Raw genomic sequence first — 13798 nt, 5'->3', positions numbered from 1 at the left:
CGGCTTAGTTCGATGTCACCCTTGGTTAGCCTTGTTCCTCTACCACTGATCGGGATAGTTCAAGCCGAATTGAGCCAAGACCAAGCCGAATTCAAACTATTAGCAAACCGGCTTAGTTCGATGTCACCCCTGGTTAGCCTTGTTCCTCCGCTAGTAAAATCCTAGATAGGCCACTGCATCACGGTAGCACATCTAACTCTGAGAGAATAATTATCAATTCATCTTAACCTGAGATGGGCTTAGGAAACCTACAATCCAAGCCTAAGGTCATTCATGAGGTGATTCTACTTTTAAATTAGTAATTTAATATAGTATTAACAGTAATAATATATAATGAATAAATAAATATGGTATTTTATTAATAACATTAAGAGAGATTTTAGTGTAGTATAAATTAATAATATAATTACGAAGTAAAATGAAATTATTAGTTTAATTAATTATAACAAATAAAAAATAAAAAGACTTTGAGAGAGGGCAGAGGTTCGGACGGCGAGAGGGGGAAGAAAGAGAGGAGCTGAGACGGCGAGAGGGTTCGGCCACGGATTGCGAAAAGCAGTGGAGATAAATCAAACGGAATCAGTCTATGCTGTGATCGAACTTTCTTTCTCATCCATGGATGAAGTGAGAGAATATGTAAAGCACGCGGGGATTCTTTGGCAAGCAGGCTTTAGAGAAGCTTGTTGTCTTCATAGGGTGGTTTTCTTCTGTAGAAGGTTTTCTTTTTTGCTTTTCCTCTGCAAATTTCAATGTTTAGAGCTTAGGTTATCTTCCTTTTCGTCTTCTTTAACGTCCCCCTTTTATCTGTTTCTGCCGCAGGTCGAGAATGCTTTCGATACGTACAGGCCAATGCTTTCTGTTAAACGGTCTGATCTTCTTAGGCAGGTTGTCTTCTGAAACACGGACTAACTTTTTTTATTTCATACTGAAATTTTTTGCTATTTAATTCATCGACACCTGTCATACTGATGAGTTCCTAGTTAAGAATTTTCTGTGTAACACGTTTGAATTTTTTCTTTTGTCTGCGGCAATTATATCATTCCTGAAGATAAGGTAGAAGTTAACTGACTAAATGGCTTAAGGATTGTGAAGCCAGTGAGGGTTGTGGGAAAGGACCATTCCTCCTGGTACCATCAATTCGTGAGATCATCAGAATTTCTACACATGTTAGAGATGAAATTTGGTTTGATTCAGTTAAAAATTCGTCTCAAAGGGTTCTGTGATCTGTCTAACTAAATAACATTCTTTTTGCTTTTTCTTGTTGCAGTATGTATATTTTAAACTTTGTTGTCATGCCAACTCTGTGGTGGATACTACCTGATGGGTGCCAAAATCTTAGTTCTAAACTTCCATGCTGGGATGGAGAACCTATTAAACTTTATACCTTTCTACGGTATATCCTTATTGAGCTCTTCTATGTAAGTAATTATTTTCATTGGAGGCCCTCAGTGTGTGTGTGTGTGTGTGTGTGTGTGTGAGAGAGAGAGAGAGAGAGAGAGAGAGAGAGAGTATTTCTAAACAAGTGCTTATAAAAAAAGTAATAGAATTTTTTAATAAAGAGCTGCATTCTTTTGTCTTTTGTTCCTGCTGTTAAGTGTTAATGATTAACCTGTCTAGTAACTGCTTCATTGTTGTACCAGTTGGTGCCATGAATTTTCTGGTTTGCCATCTCGTCTATAACTTCATTTTGTATAGGCAAAGTTTTTCCAACTTTCAATTATGATATTTCCATTCAAAAGAAAATCTGGATAAACATGATATGTTTGACCTAGTCAGGGGTTAGGCTCCAGGTTGGACTGGTTCACCTGTGTAGAGTATAGAATGTATTAGAACATTTGTGAATATGCATATACATGTGTATATAACATAATGAGCATGTGCTTTGTCTTATTGGTAGTATCCTTGCTTGCATTCTTGCAGATTCTTCACATGCTTTTTATTATTTTAGCTTTTGTCCTAACCATTTTGTTGTACCTGACAGGTATTGTGGTTTTATCCACTATATGTTTTCAGCTTGTGCTTAAGCACTATCTGGTATTGATATGTTACCTTGAATTTACACCATTCCTTTTCTAACAATTTTATGGAATTTCTCCTGAATTATTTGGATTTAGTTCAGGTATAATGACATTGCTAAGCATGCCTTTTCATCAATGGAAACATCAAGGACAATGGAGTTGTCAAAGAAACAACAGTCACTCCATATGGAGAAGTCCACAGGGATTGATAAGTTAGTTTTCATAGAACATATCTCTCTTTAAATAATTATTTTCCTGAAAATACTAAGTGAGATAATTAAACATGATAGTGTAAAACCTGTTTCTTTCATGATACTATTTGCAGTTGTGTCTTACATTCAAAACCATTTATGTGAAAAGTTGTTCGAAATGTGTGTGATGGGTGAATCACCTTCCTTAAATATATTCTACATCTGTTTTATCCTTTCCCTTTGTCTTCAAATAGGGTCATGTTTGGAATTAGTGAGCAGCTCTATTCACTTTTGTTGTTGAGTATTTTCTGCTTCGAGGTACTGTATTTTTCTCTTGCTTCCTTGTGCTCTTATTTTTCAGTTAATTTTTGTCTAAGATGATCATGTACCGTTCATCATCTGATGAACTTTCACACTCTATTTAATAGTGCATGTAATATCTTTTTAACTGCTACCAGTTACTATGTTCCAGGTTTATGCTACAGGTCTTTTGCCATATGTTGGTAATGCGATCAAGTTCCTACTGCTTTCTTGGATGTATGCCTATTACTGTTTCGAGTATGTATTGATCATATATGGAACTTCACTGAAGCCATATTTAGTCTCACCTTTTCTCTGTGTCCTTCTTTCTGTCTGTTTATGTTGAACCTTTATAACCAGTAACACATGCAACATTTAGAGGATCAGGACTCATTGTGTTGTAATCTTTCTCTTAGGTACAAGTGGAACTTCATTGAACTGGAATTGGTGAAAAGGCTTGACTTCTTTGAATCCAACTGGGCCTTTTTTGCAGGATTTGGTAATGTTTTTTTCTAGAAAGACTATGTTGCTTTGTTGATAAAATCTTACTTCAGAAATTCCGTATAACATCAAATGTCATTCCCTCTTTTACCTTCTTTATGTGGAAAAGAATTGACTAAATGTGCTGTTAAACATCCAGAAAATGTATATCCTCCATTCCAACAAGGCAGTTAAGCTTATCAAGATTGATCTAAGGTTATTTTCGTGGACTGGAAGACCCTAAGGAGCTTTAGGTTGCCTGAGTTTAGATTGAATGACCTTTCATATTGTGCCACCTTACTTTCATGGATGTTTTTTATATTATTCCATTATCCATGTATACGCGGAAGTTCTTGGAAGACTTTGTTATTCAAGTCTTTCACTTTGATGCTCTTAATTTTCAAGGTCAGGATGTTGATCGGCTGCAGTCTTGTCTCCCTTGTAGGTAGTCCATGTGTGATGGGAATTTTCTTTTTCTCTCCACTCCTCAGCTACGGAGTCATGGCAATACTCTTTCCTCTGGTATATCTTTAAACTATTCTGTTAAATGAGGGCCTACTTGGTTAAACTTTTTGTCTGTTTTCTCTGAAAAAAAAAATCCAGGATAAAGGAATAGTTCCCCGTTTTACTATGAGATATTGTGCTGCAGTAGAAGAGTTGAAAAAGGACAACTTCTGTTGGGATGGTTCAATTAAACTTTAATTTCAAAAGAAATCATGCGAGAGATTTTCTTAATGTGAGATCTTAGGTCCATGTCTCAGAGATGTCTTCAATCTTGGACTGTGAGCAGGATCTGTCAACAATATTTAAGAAGAAAAAGAATATATATATATATATATATATATATATTAAAGTAATTTTTTTTATATAATGAATCACTCTTCAATACCAACTGCACAGTTTGATATAATTTTTTTTCGATGCATATCCCAATTTTGTTTGGATCAATTACTTGAATCCTTTTCTGCCTTTTTGGATGTCAACAAATGCTGCGCTGCTTGAAATCTCCAGATTGAGGACTAATTTTTCAGTTCCTTGAGTAATCAAGGGGGGGGGGGGGGAAGGAGGAGGTGTGTGTTCAGGTTTGGGTTTTTTCCAGTTGGTTTTGGATCCAGGCCTACCTGAACCTACTTTCTTAATGAAATATTTCTATATGAGGAACTCCAGCACATGTTAAACTAAGACAAGAACCAAGACTCATTATTGAAGAAAATAAAATATGATAAAAAAAAGATTGAGACTCAAGTGATTCTTAAATTGTTGGTGAGACCTGACATACTGTTCATGGAGTGTTATAAATGTTGGCATAAATGCAATAACGTCGACTGTGAAAGCTAATAATGTCAATTTGTTGCTGTGATGTTTCAGTTTGTTTTAACAGCTATCGGATCTCAGGCAGAGAAAGATATAGATTCTCAAAGAAGATCATGGGGAGGTGGACCTGGAAAGCTTCCAATATTTTATGTTGCAAATATTCTGGCGTAAGTTATTTTCTGATTAATTAGCTGGAGACTCCTAAAAAAGAACAAAATATAAGAAAGAATTCATATTATAACTGGAGATATTACAGTAATTTGCAGCTCTGTCATTTTAAACAGTTTGTAGCGTGCAACTACCTACCACCATAGTAGTTAGCAATTGAACAAAGAAAGCATGCCAGGGTTGGTAATATTAGTTATTCAACTAATGTTTAAAACTGTTTGAAAGTTGCTGAGCTTCTCTCCCTTCACTATCTTTCGCATTTTAGCTTTTGAGAGTTCTGCTTTCGATCTCTAAAGATGCCTAGTGGAGGATTAATCAACCTTTCATTTGATCTGAATTGCCCATTCTGAGAACAGTGTGGTAGTGACTGACATTCTGATTTGATAATCTTTGATGCACGCAAATAGAACGAGGCTGTTGTGAATTATGTGGCTGTTCGATAAGAATATCCCATTTCAGTGACGAATCTTGCATGGCCAGTATCACTGCGGTGGAAAGCCCAACCAGGATTGAACCACTTCATGTGCATCTCTTCCTGCAACGACCAAAGAGGACAAATCTTGTCTCCGAGCAGCTAGTCTTCAGCCTGCCTTGCTAGATAATTTGTAAATATTTTAATCATCTGATTGTAGATGTGTAACAGAATGACCACCTTAGATTGTTCTACCATGAGAAATCATTTGTTATGTTATGCAATTATCCACTTTATCATCCACTTTAAGGTTGCTTAATATAGTTTCTACATCTTTTTTAAAATGGGTAAATATCAGATGAAAAGGTAAAACAATTTGTTAAATTTCAGAGGGTGAGAGAGAGATAGAAAGAGAAAAGAGAGAGAAGAAGAGCACGTTAGAAAAGGAAATGAAGATGCAGAGAACAAGTGTATTTTCTCCCTGAAACTGAAATAAGAAAATAAAACATGGGAATTCCAACAAGATTAGTCCTTATCCATGTGCTTCAAGTAGGAGACTATTTTTTTTTCTCTCTTTGAGTTTCTTCGACTTGTTGAGACTTGCTTTAAACTCTATGAAACCATCTTCTTTAATACTCCCTGTCAAATTAGAGAAAAGATCTGATAGCTGTTAGGACATGTTTTGAATAAGAATGGAGATGCTCAATCTTCTTCGACGTGAGTCCAAACAGATTTTATGAGATTCTCACTCTAATTAAGACTCTTAGCAAATTCAAAAAGATGTTGTCTACAATAAGTGATTGACGTTCAAGGAGAAGAAATACGAAAGGAAAGACAGATCTTACTGCTGTTAGGACATGTTTTGAATGAGAAAGGAGATACTTAGAACTCTTTAATATGCCATGGACTGACTTCTTCTTCAATGCGAGTCCAAACAGATTTTATGAGATTCTGACTCTAATAAAGACAGCTATTTCAAAAAGATTTTGACTATAAATTTGTCTCACGTAGGACGGGAAATAAATGGAAATTTAACGAAGGGACTCATATAAGACAAGTAAAACCAGGCTTAGTCGTAGGATGAGAAGACGCATAGCAAAGGCATTACAGGAATTAGAAACCCCAACTTTTGGTAGGACCTGATTAACTAAGAAAGAACGCAGGAGAAAGGAATTTCAATAACGCTGAAGGTCTAACTTGAAACATTCTCTGAAAAACTGAAACTACCTACAACCTTTTCCTTGAACAGCAAACTCCAACAAGACAACACAGCGGAGAACGAGGCAGAGAAAAACAGACTTACGGTAGTATGATAGCTCCCATGCAAGAAAATTAGGGACTTAGAATGGCAGGTTACTTGATTTCTCTCAAGAGCCGTGCACAACATTAATAAGGAGGATTTGTGAGATTTCTAATCTGGACTCTTCAGACTCTGATAAATTGAGCCAGATTTTAATTCAACATACATTTAAAACTATAAAAATAAATAAATTACAAAAATGAGAAAAGATAAAAACTTGGTGATGAACTTAGTACCATTGAACGACACGTTATTGTAGAGAAGTCCAAAATTTTACAATAGAGCATATTGATGTACAATAATCAGCTTAATAGACCTAACAGAAAGTGCAAATTTTTCTATCAATAGCGTTTATTCCATTGACAATCATCAACTAACTAAAAGGGGAATTGACGAAACAATTAGATGTTGAGTGACCTGTAGGGTTGAATGAGTGATGGCCTTTGAAGTTTGAGGTAAATAAGAGCAATCATCAACTTACTAAAAGGGGAATTGACAAAAATAATTAGGGTAAAGGAAATTTTCATAAGAAAAATATATGCTAACAAGTCGGCTCATGAGTCAACAAGCCGAGTTTGAAAAATCTCGACCTCGATTTGTTATACTTAACGAGCTTTATTCTAAGTTTGAGCTCAAAGCAACCTCAAGTAAAAAAAAAATTGAGCCACATTTTCGAATCGAACTCGAGTCGAGTGACTTGCCAGTCAATTTGGCTTAAGTGTCTCCCCTATTCATAGCCAAAACAACACTTGACAAGAGAAAGTTGAAAGCAACAATAAGCAGGGAAGAGATTGAGGAAACTTCCAAGAAGGCAAGAGCATAAAAAGTAAAATGGAACCAAGCGCTTGAACTAGTTATATTTTGAGAGTTTTAAATTAAAATAATAAAATGAAAAGGTATTTCACTATAATAAAAAATCTAAATCTTATATAAATGTAAAATAATTATGAACATTAATTAATAAATCATTGAGAAATGTATACATCTCTCAACCATTTTAAATTTTACAAAGAAAAGGCCCTTTTTATTTATTTTAAAAATATTGAAAACTTTTCCTATGATTTAAATTTTTTTGATAAAAGCTCATATTTTTATTTAATTTTATTCAGAATTGGGAAAATTTTCTCAATGAATTAAATTTCTCAATGCTTTTAAATTTCATAAAGAAAAACCCTCATTTTCACTTAATTAATCTTGGAATATTGGATAACTTTTCTAGTGAAATTACATTTTTGTTGGAAATTTCAAATTTCAATGAGAAAACCCTTATTTTTGTTTTTTGGAATATTGGGAACTTTTCTAGGTGAAATTAAAACTCCTTAGAGATGTGTACATTTCTCAACGATTTTAAATGCCACCAAGAAATGTGTACATTTCTTTGGTTATTTTAATTTTTTTTTGAGAAAAAGTGCCTTTATTTATTTCTAAATATTGGGGTGCTTTTCTTGGGAAAATTAAAACCATTGAGATATGTATACATTTTCTCAGTGATTTTAAATTTCTCTGGGAAAAGCCCCTACTTGCGTTTAACTTTATTTAGAATAATGAAAATAAAAATCTTGGTGATTTTAAATTTCACTGAGAAAATTTGGTTACATTTCTCAAAAAAATTAATTTTGCTGAGAAAAGTCAATTTTTCGGGAAATGTATACTTTTTCATGGTGAAACTTTATTTTGTCAATATAAAATCATCTAAAAAAGTCAAATTTCTTGTAGTGTAAATTATATGTTTAGTCCAGTTTATCTCAATAGGTGTGTCTGTAGGTCTTACACCAAGTAATCCATATTCACTCAACAAACCAACCACATACTTCCTATAAGATAGAATTATATCCCACAAGCTTTTAGCCACTTCTTTTCCCATAAAGTATTTAAGTGTACCAAAATTCTTTGTCTAAAACTGTTGTTTGGCATACTTTTCACGTCTTCAATACCTTCAATATCATTTGTAGTGAACACAATGTCATATACACACACCGCTAACTCAACAACACTAGACTGTCTATACGAAATAAACAAGGAATAGTTATAATGACTTCTTATGAACCTAAATGAAATCACCACCTTACTAAATTTCTTAAAAAGTGCCCGTGGACTCTGCTTCAAACCACATTTAGATTTCTAGTGCTTGTAAACATTTCTATCTCTCTTTGAGCAACATACGTTGGTGCTTGCTTCATATACACTTCCTCTCGCAAGTCTCCATACAAAAATATATTTTTGATATCAAACTAGAGCAAAGACCAAGCTACTAAAACCAGGATCTAAACACTACTGAGTTGAGCTACAGGGAAAAAAGTATCAAGGACATTTATATCATACGTCTAGGTATATCTGTTAGCCACTATCCTTGCTTTATGTCGTTCTAGGGCGCCATCAACATTATACTTGACTATAGAAACTCATCTATAGCCAACCACAACAGCCATAAAGCGCAAATAAACAAAACACCCATTTCCTCATGGCCTTTTTCCACTCTAGAGAAATTAAGGTATCCTACACTTTAGTAGGAATGGTAATACTTGACAAAAATAATTAAAAGACACATAATGAGAAATAGGATGATGGCTTCATAATTGTTTACCTTTTAAGAGGTAAATAGGAAGATCAAGGTCGCATAACTAGAGTTGCAAACCTGGAGGTTGATGGTGGGGGCAATGAAGGAGTGGGAACTGTTGATAGTTGTACTTGGTCCGTAACTATATATATATATATATATATATATATATATATATATATTATGTTAAAAAAAATACTTGAAACCAAAAGACCGTGGATCCCACATGGGCTCCATACATCATCATGAACTAAATAGAATAGACTCTCACTCTGTTGAGTACTTCGAGGAAATGAACATTGATTGTGCTTCCCTATCTCACACAATTGACATTCAAATGAAGTATTTGGAGGTAGGGTAGGAATGAATTACGTAGATTAACTATTGACAAATGTTCCAAGCATAGGTGTCATAAGGCAAGGATGAAACTTTCATTGCAACTAACTTTCTCTCTCGAACAATATCAAGGTAGTACAACCCATTGCTCTCATGCACCAAATGAACAATATCATAGGTGACATATGGCTAGGCGCATATGAGTCTATCACCCAAGAAAATGGAGATAGTACATGAAGTGCAAACATACCTGAGTTTGCAATTGTAGTACTAGTTATAGGAGGAGTAGGAGGTGCTTGAGATGTTGGAGTAGTGGTCATTATCAGTTAACCCAATCTCACTAACCACCTCTCCACCTTCTATAGATACATGAATTAATGTATATAGGCTTTACAAATTTATCCCAACACTTATCCAAGAAGTTAATAGACCTACAATAATGAACATACTCTCTATCTCCATAGCCTTTACATCTGTCACCACTATCACTATCACACCCCCCTCTTCCAATACCACCTGTTTGTCCTCTAGAAGATTCACATTGAGGTGTCGGAGAGGAGATATTAAGCTTACCATCCAAATATTTAGGACTTTTACCATTTCTCTCTACTCCATTAACACAAAGAACTCAATTATAAGCTTTCTCCAATGTATGATCTCCATCATTAGCCATAATTTGGCTTTGATTAGTATCATACTCTTGACCCCAATTCATCTAAAAATTTTGTAACCTGAATTTGATTTTTCTCCTTACTAAGCTCAAAAGCATTTGTAGTAAAAAGATTAAATGTATTCGCCTCTTGCCAAGCACCTTACATATCATTATCATTATCACCCCTTCACATACTAAAATACTTTGCACATAAATCATTGTAAAAATATGAAAAAGAAGAAGAAATAGAGGAGAAATGAGAAGAAAAGAGGGAAGAAAATAAGTTGAGAAGGCTGCATTGAAAAGAGCATCAGTCGTCAAGGTTTGGGAAATAACCCTAAAATCACTTATATCCATACTTAAAAAAGTGGTAAAAAAAATGTATGCCCCTCTACATATCAAGCCTTACATCTCCTTAATTACATCTCAAAATATAACAAAAATTTAACCATGTAATACTAGCATAAAGATAAGCTAATTTCTATCCTATGAGGGACATACAAGCATGGTAGATAACCAAAATACCCTTTTAAAGATATTTTAGTACTCGTCCTCAAGCTGGATGGTATATATCAAGGAGCTTTAGGTTGTTACAATAAGTCCTAAATTCTCTCTTGTCCAATGATTTAGTAAAGACATCACAAACTTAATCCACAAACTTGACATATGGAGTGACTTTAGGTCCACTCATTACAAAATTATAGACAAAATGGTAAACATCTTTTACATGTTTAGTACATTCAGGGAACACTGGGTTATTAGCGATGAATATTATAGCCTACTTCTCACAAAACATCTTCATAGCTTTTTTAATAGAAAACCCGACTCTTGTAACAGTGGCCTCACCTACAAAGTTTCACTAATCGTGTGGGTCATTGCTTGGTGCTCTACTTTTGCATAAGAGCAGGCCACAATATTTTATTTCTAGTTCTTCTTGCTAACTATGTTTACATCAGTAAAAGCATACAATACTTTGAGATAGATTTTCTATCCTTTTTAGACCCTGCATAGTCGAAATCATAATATCCTCCAATTTGCAAATGGTTATGTGGTGTGTTAAATAATTTTTTTTTCTAGTGCAACCTTCAAATATTGTAATATCTTGTGTGTAGCTTCAAAATATATTTATCTCATATTCTTCATAAACAGGTTGACTATACTCACTACAAATGATATATCAACTTGAATAATTGTAGCATAAATATGTTTACCTATTAACTTTTTTTAGATAGTATTGACTTTAAGCTTAGAACCATCATCTTCATGAAGACTGTGATTTACCTCATATGCGTCTTAATAGGCCTAGCTCCTAATAACATATATTCATGAAGTATATTAGTAACATATTAGCTCCCAATTGACTTTAAGCTAGGACCCTTTTATCATTAGAGCATGAAGTGTTCCATGTCTTGTTCACAACTAATGTTTTCACATTGATAGTGTACTCGGGTTTGAACATCATGTTCAGATATCTTGTTCCTCTGAATTACCATTAGAAAGAAACTAAACGGCATAGTAGATCAACAGTGCAAAGCTAGGTTCATGAGATTAAAAGGGTTCAACTTCTCTCAAATTGTTGCAGAAAAAAGCATTCAAATCACTATTAAAGGATGAGAAAGGTTTAGTTACCTTGTTGCTTTTGTATTTTTCAACGTTTTACTAATACCCATCTAAGCATGAACCTGGGCATGCATATTAAAGCAATTTGAGAAACTTCAAATAACCTGGGTATTTGCACCATCCGCTGGTCTGACATGGATATCATCCTGAATTTTACCTTAAGTCATGTTCGGGATTTGGTGTACTCTTTGGAGTCTTTGCTTGGCCATTGTTTTCATTGATGGATGACTCAGATTGTCCAAACTTCGTGTCAGCCAAGTAAAGAGAAATCGCTTAGCAAATCACTTCCAAACATAGTTATCTTCCTACAAGTATTTGATATTTTCAGGTTTTAAACTGCTTCTTAACAACTAATTAACTTGTTTTATAGGCCTAAGTGTCTCCTTTCCAACTCTTGTGGTCATTTTGGTCCTCCGTGCTGAGAAGTGAGGTGGAAGGGAAGAAACTACTCCGTAGATGAGAGACATCGCTGGAGTAAAAATAACAGGTACGAAAGAAGGTAGTTTCCTTGAACCTTGCCGCATAAGGCAAACTCTTGACGATGATCAAGTTTAGGTAGTTAAAAATTTTCTGAACAGCTAAAGAGTTTAGAAAACATAAAACTAGATTGCATCTTGTTCAATATACAGGTTGATTAAAGCAGGGGATTAGACCTATTTATTACATCGATAACAGTAAAGCCAAAAGGCAAAAGAAGTGAGAAAAACCTCAGTTTAAGGCAGTTTACAGGAATATATTCGCAAGGAAAGCAAAGCAAAGCAAGGAATCAGAAGCTATTAGATTGAAGTATCTCCGAGTCAACTTGTCTGTAAACTCTGGAGAGATCTTCTCCTCTCTTAGTACGATATGTACTGTGATTGCATGGCTGTTGCCGCACCTGTAAGACTTCCATCTTCACTCCAGTTTCAGATAAGAGGCCCCATAGATGGTGGCACTTAAAAGTCACCTAAGATTTTGGGTTTTGTCTCTGGCTCACTGTCTAAGTCTGAGTCAAGCAGATGTTAGGTAAACGGAACGATAGTTTCGACTCTTAGTACATTAGTTTGGGTTTTTTTTTTCTAGAAAAATCAGTGATTTGGTTGAACAAATTAAGGTTTTCCGACTTGGAGTAGTAGAGATCCACTCAAATAGATGAAAATCTGAGTCAGATCAACTGAGTCGCATCAAGACGTGAGATTTAGCTGCAAACAGAAGAGTCGGTCAATCCTTTTTAGCAGATAGAAACCGCGTACATTTGTTGTTCGGATTATGGTCCGGACTCAGGTACGAGGGAGGACCCTGTCGACTTCGGTTGGGAACCTTTTGCCCTAATCCATCAGAAATTCCGAATTTTGACCGGTTTCTGTGCCCAACCACCTTTTTGGCCCCCAAAGGGTACGGTACACTTCGTTACATGCACCTTACTAACGTGCGCCGGTGATTTCTCCAAACTGGGATGCGTGTCACTTCCACCATTTGTGGGCTAGTTGCATCCAACCATCCATTCTCTCAATCGAGGGTGAGTTTTTGTTTGACACGTCTCACATGTTGGACAAGATGCACTTCATATCTCCCCTAATATTTAGAATTATGTAAATATCATGTTACATATAAAATTATTTAAATATTTAATTTTTTGCGTTCCATTAAAACTGCTCTACTGAATGCGCTCCTTGCCCGAGCCGGCGTACATTAGCTATCTCCTCTCGCTGTTCTGACTGTTCGCTGGTCGTTTTTTCTTCTCAAGGTCATCTTTCTCGTGTCATGTCATCGTTTCGAGTAAGAGATACGAAACTGGGATTACTCCGCTTTTGCTGCGGACGGAAAGAACTTTGCGTGACTTATCTTCTTCTTCCCTTTTTAATTCTCTCTCTTTTTCGAGTCCTTCGTTATCACGTATGCTCTCCTGTCCTTTGAAACCTAACGAGAACAGGAAGGAAACGAAACAACTTCCATGCCCGCGAACATATGAAATACTAGTCGCCTCCTTTCGTTCTCTCCGTTAGGATTAGATCTTTGCAAGATTCTGTCATATTGGTTGTAATCCAACCATCAGAGAATCAACCGGCGGTGATCATCTCGTTCAGCTGAAAGATTACTCTATTCCAGCTGATCGTCGTTGATTACATCGTTCTGATCAGGTCCGGAGTAATTTCCATGGGAAGAGTACTTCTGTTTAATTGTCTGCCGACGGTCAAGTTCAGGGGCAGTAGACATCCGCCTTATTCTGCAACTTACTCTGAACACGCTCGCGGGTTCTGCTATTCTCTTTCCAAGGACCTGGAGATTCTCGGAAAGTCGCTCATCAATAGTTCCGTCTCCCTCAAATGGGCGGCAGAAGCTATAAATCTTCTGAAGAGAATGCAAGTTGAATTTTTCGCCTTGATTGAGAAACTGAAGCTACCCATCTCGTTGGAAGGAGAACAATGGCTGGACCATTACATGAAGGAAACCGTAGCCTTACTAGATTT

The 13798-nt window shown here is 35.6% G+C and overlaps 1 protein-coding gene across 1 annotated transcript; it reads left to right on the top strand.

Annotated features, from left to right (window-relative positions):
* The first annotated feature begins 496 nt into the window (after positions 1 to 496).
* Positions 497 to 5181, top strand: LOC137956355 (protein EI24 homolog). Its single transcript, XM_068803822.1, has 11 exons — positions 497 to 716; positions 820 to 885; positions 1268 to 1418; positions 1982 to 2034; positions 2120 to 2230; positions 2464 to 2527; positions 2682 to 2767; positions 2926 to 3008; positions 3435 to 3511; positions 4358 to 4470; positions 4879 to 5181. Exons 1-11 carry the CDS (start codon positions 616 to 618, stop codon positions 4892 to 4894), a joined length of 921 nt encoding a protein of 306 aa, XP_068659923.1. The 5' UTR covers positions 497 to 615; the 3' UTR covers positions 4895 to 5181.
* The last annotated feature ends 8617 nt before the right edge of the window (positions 5182 to 13798 follow it).

The sequence above is a fragment of the Aristolochia californica genome, unplaced genomic scaffold, assembly GCF_029961685.1.
Source record: "Aristolochia californica isolate CCGP_79_NKW_82.1479 unplaced genomic scaffold, dmAriCali1.0.hap1 SCAF_2, whole genome shotgun sequence".
NCBI lineage: Eukaryota > Viridiplantae > Streptophyta > Magnoliopsida > Piperales > Aristolochiaceae > Aristolochia > Aristolochia californica.
Note: the sequence above shows the minus strand (reverse complement) of the source record. Positions and strands in the feature narration are given on the sequence as shown.

What these genes read in the sequence shown, in the direction of transcription:
- LOC137956355 (XM_068803822.1), top strand. Translation starts at nt 616, where the DNA reads ATGGATGAAGTGAGAGAATATGTAAAGCACGCGGGGATTCTTTGGCAA. An exon ending in TATGCCTATTACTGTTTCGA is followed by an intron (nt 2,768 to 2,925) that starts GTATGTATTGAT and finishes TCTTTCTCTTAG; the next exon opens with GTACAAGTGGAACTTCATTG. An exon ending in TGGCAATACTCTTTCCTCTG is followed by an intron (nt 3,512 to 4,357) that starts GTATATCTTTAA and finishes GTGATGTTTCAG; the next exon opens with TTTGTTTTAACAGCTATCGG.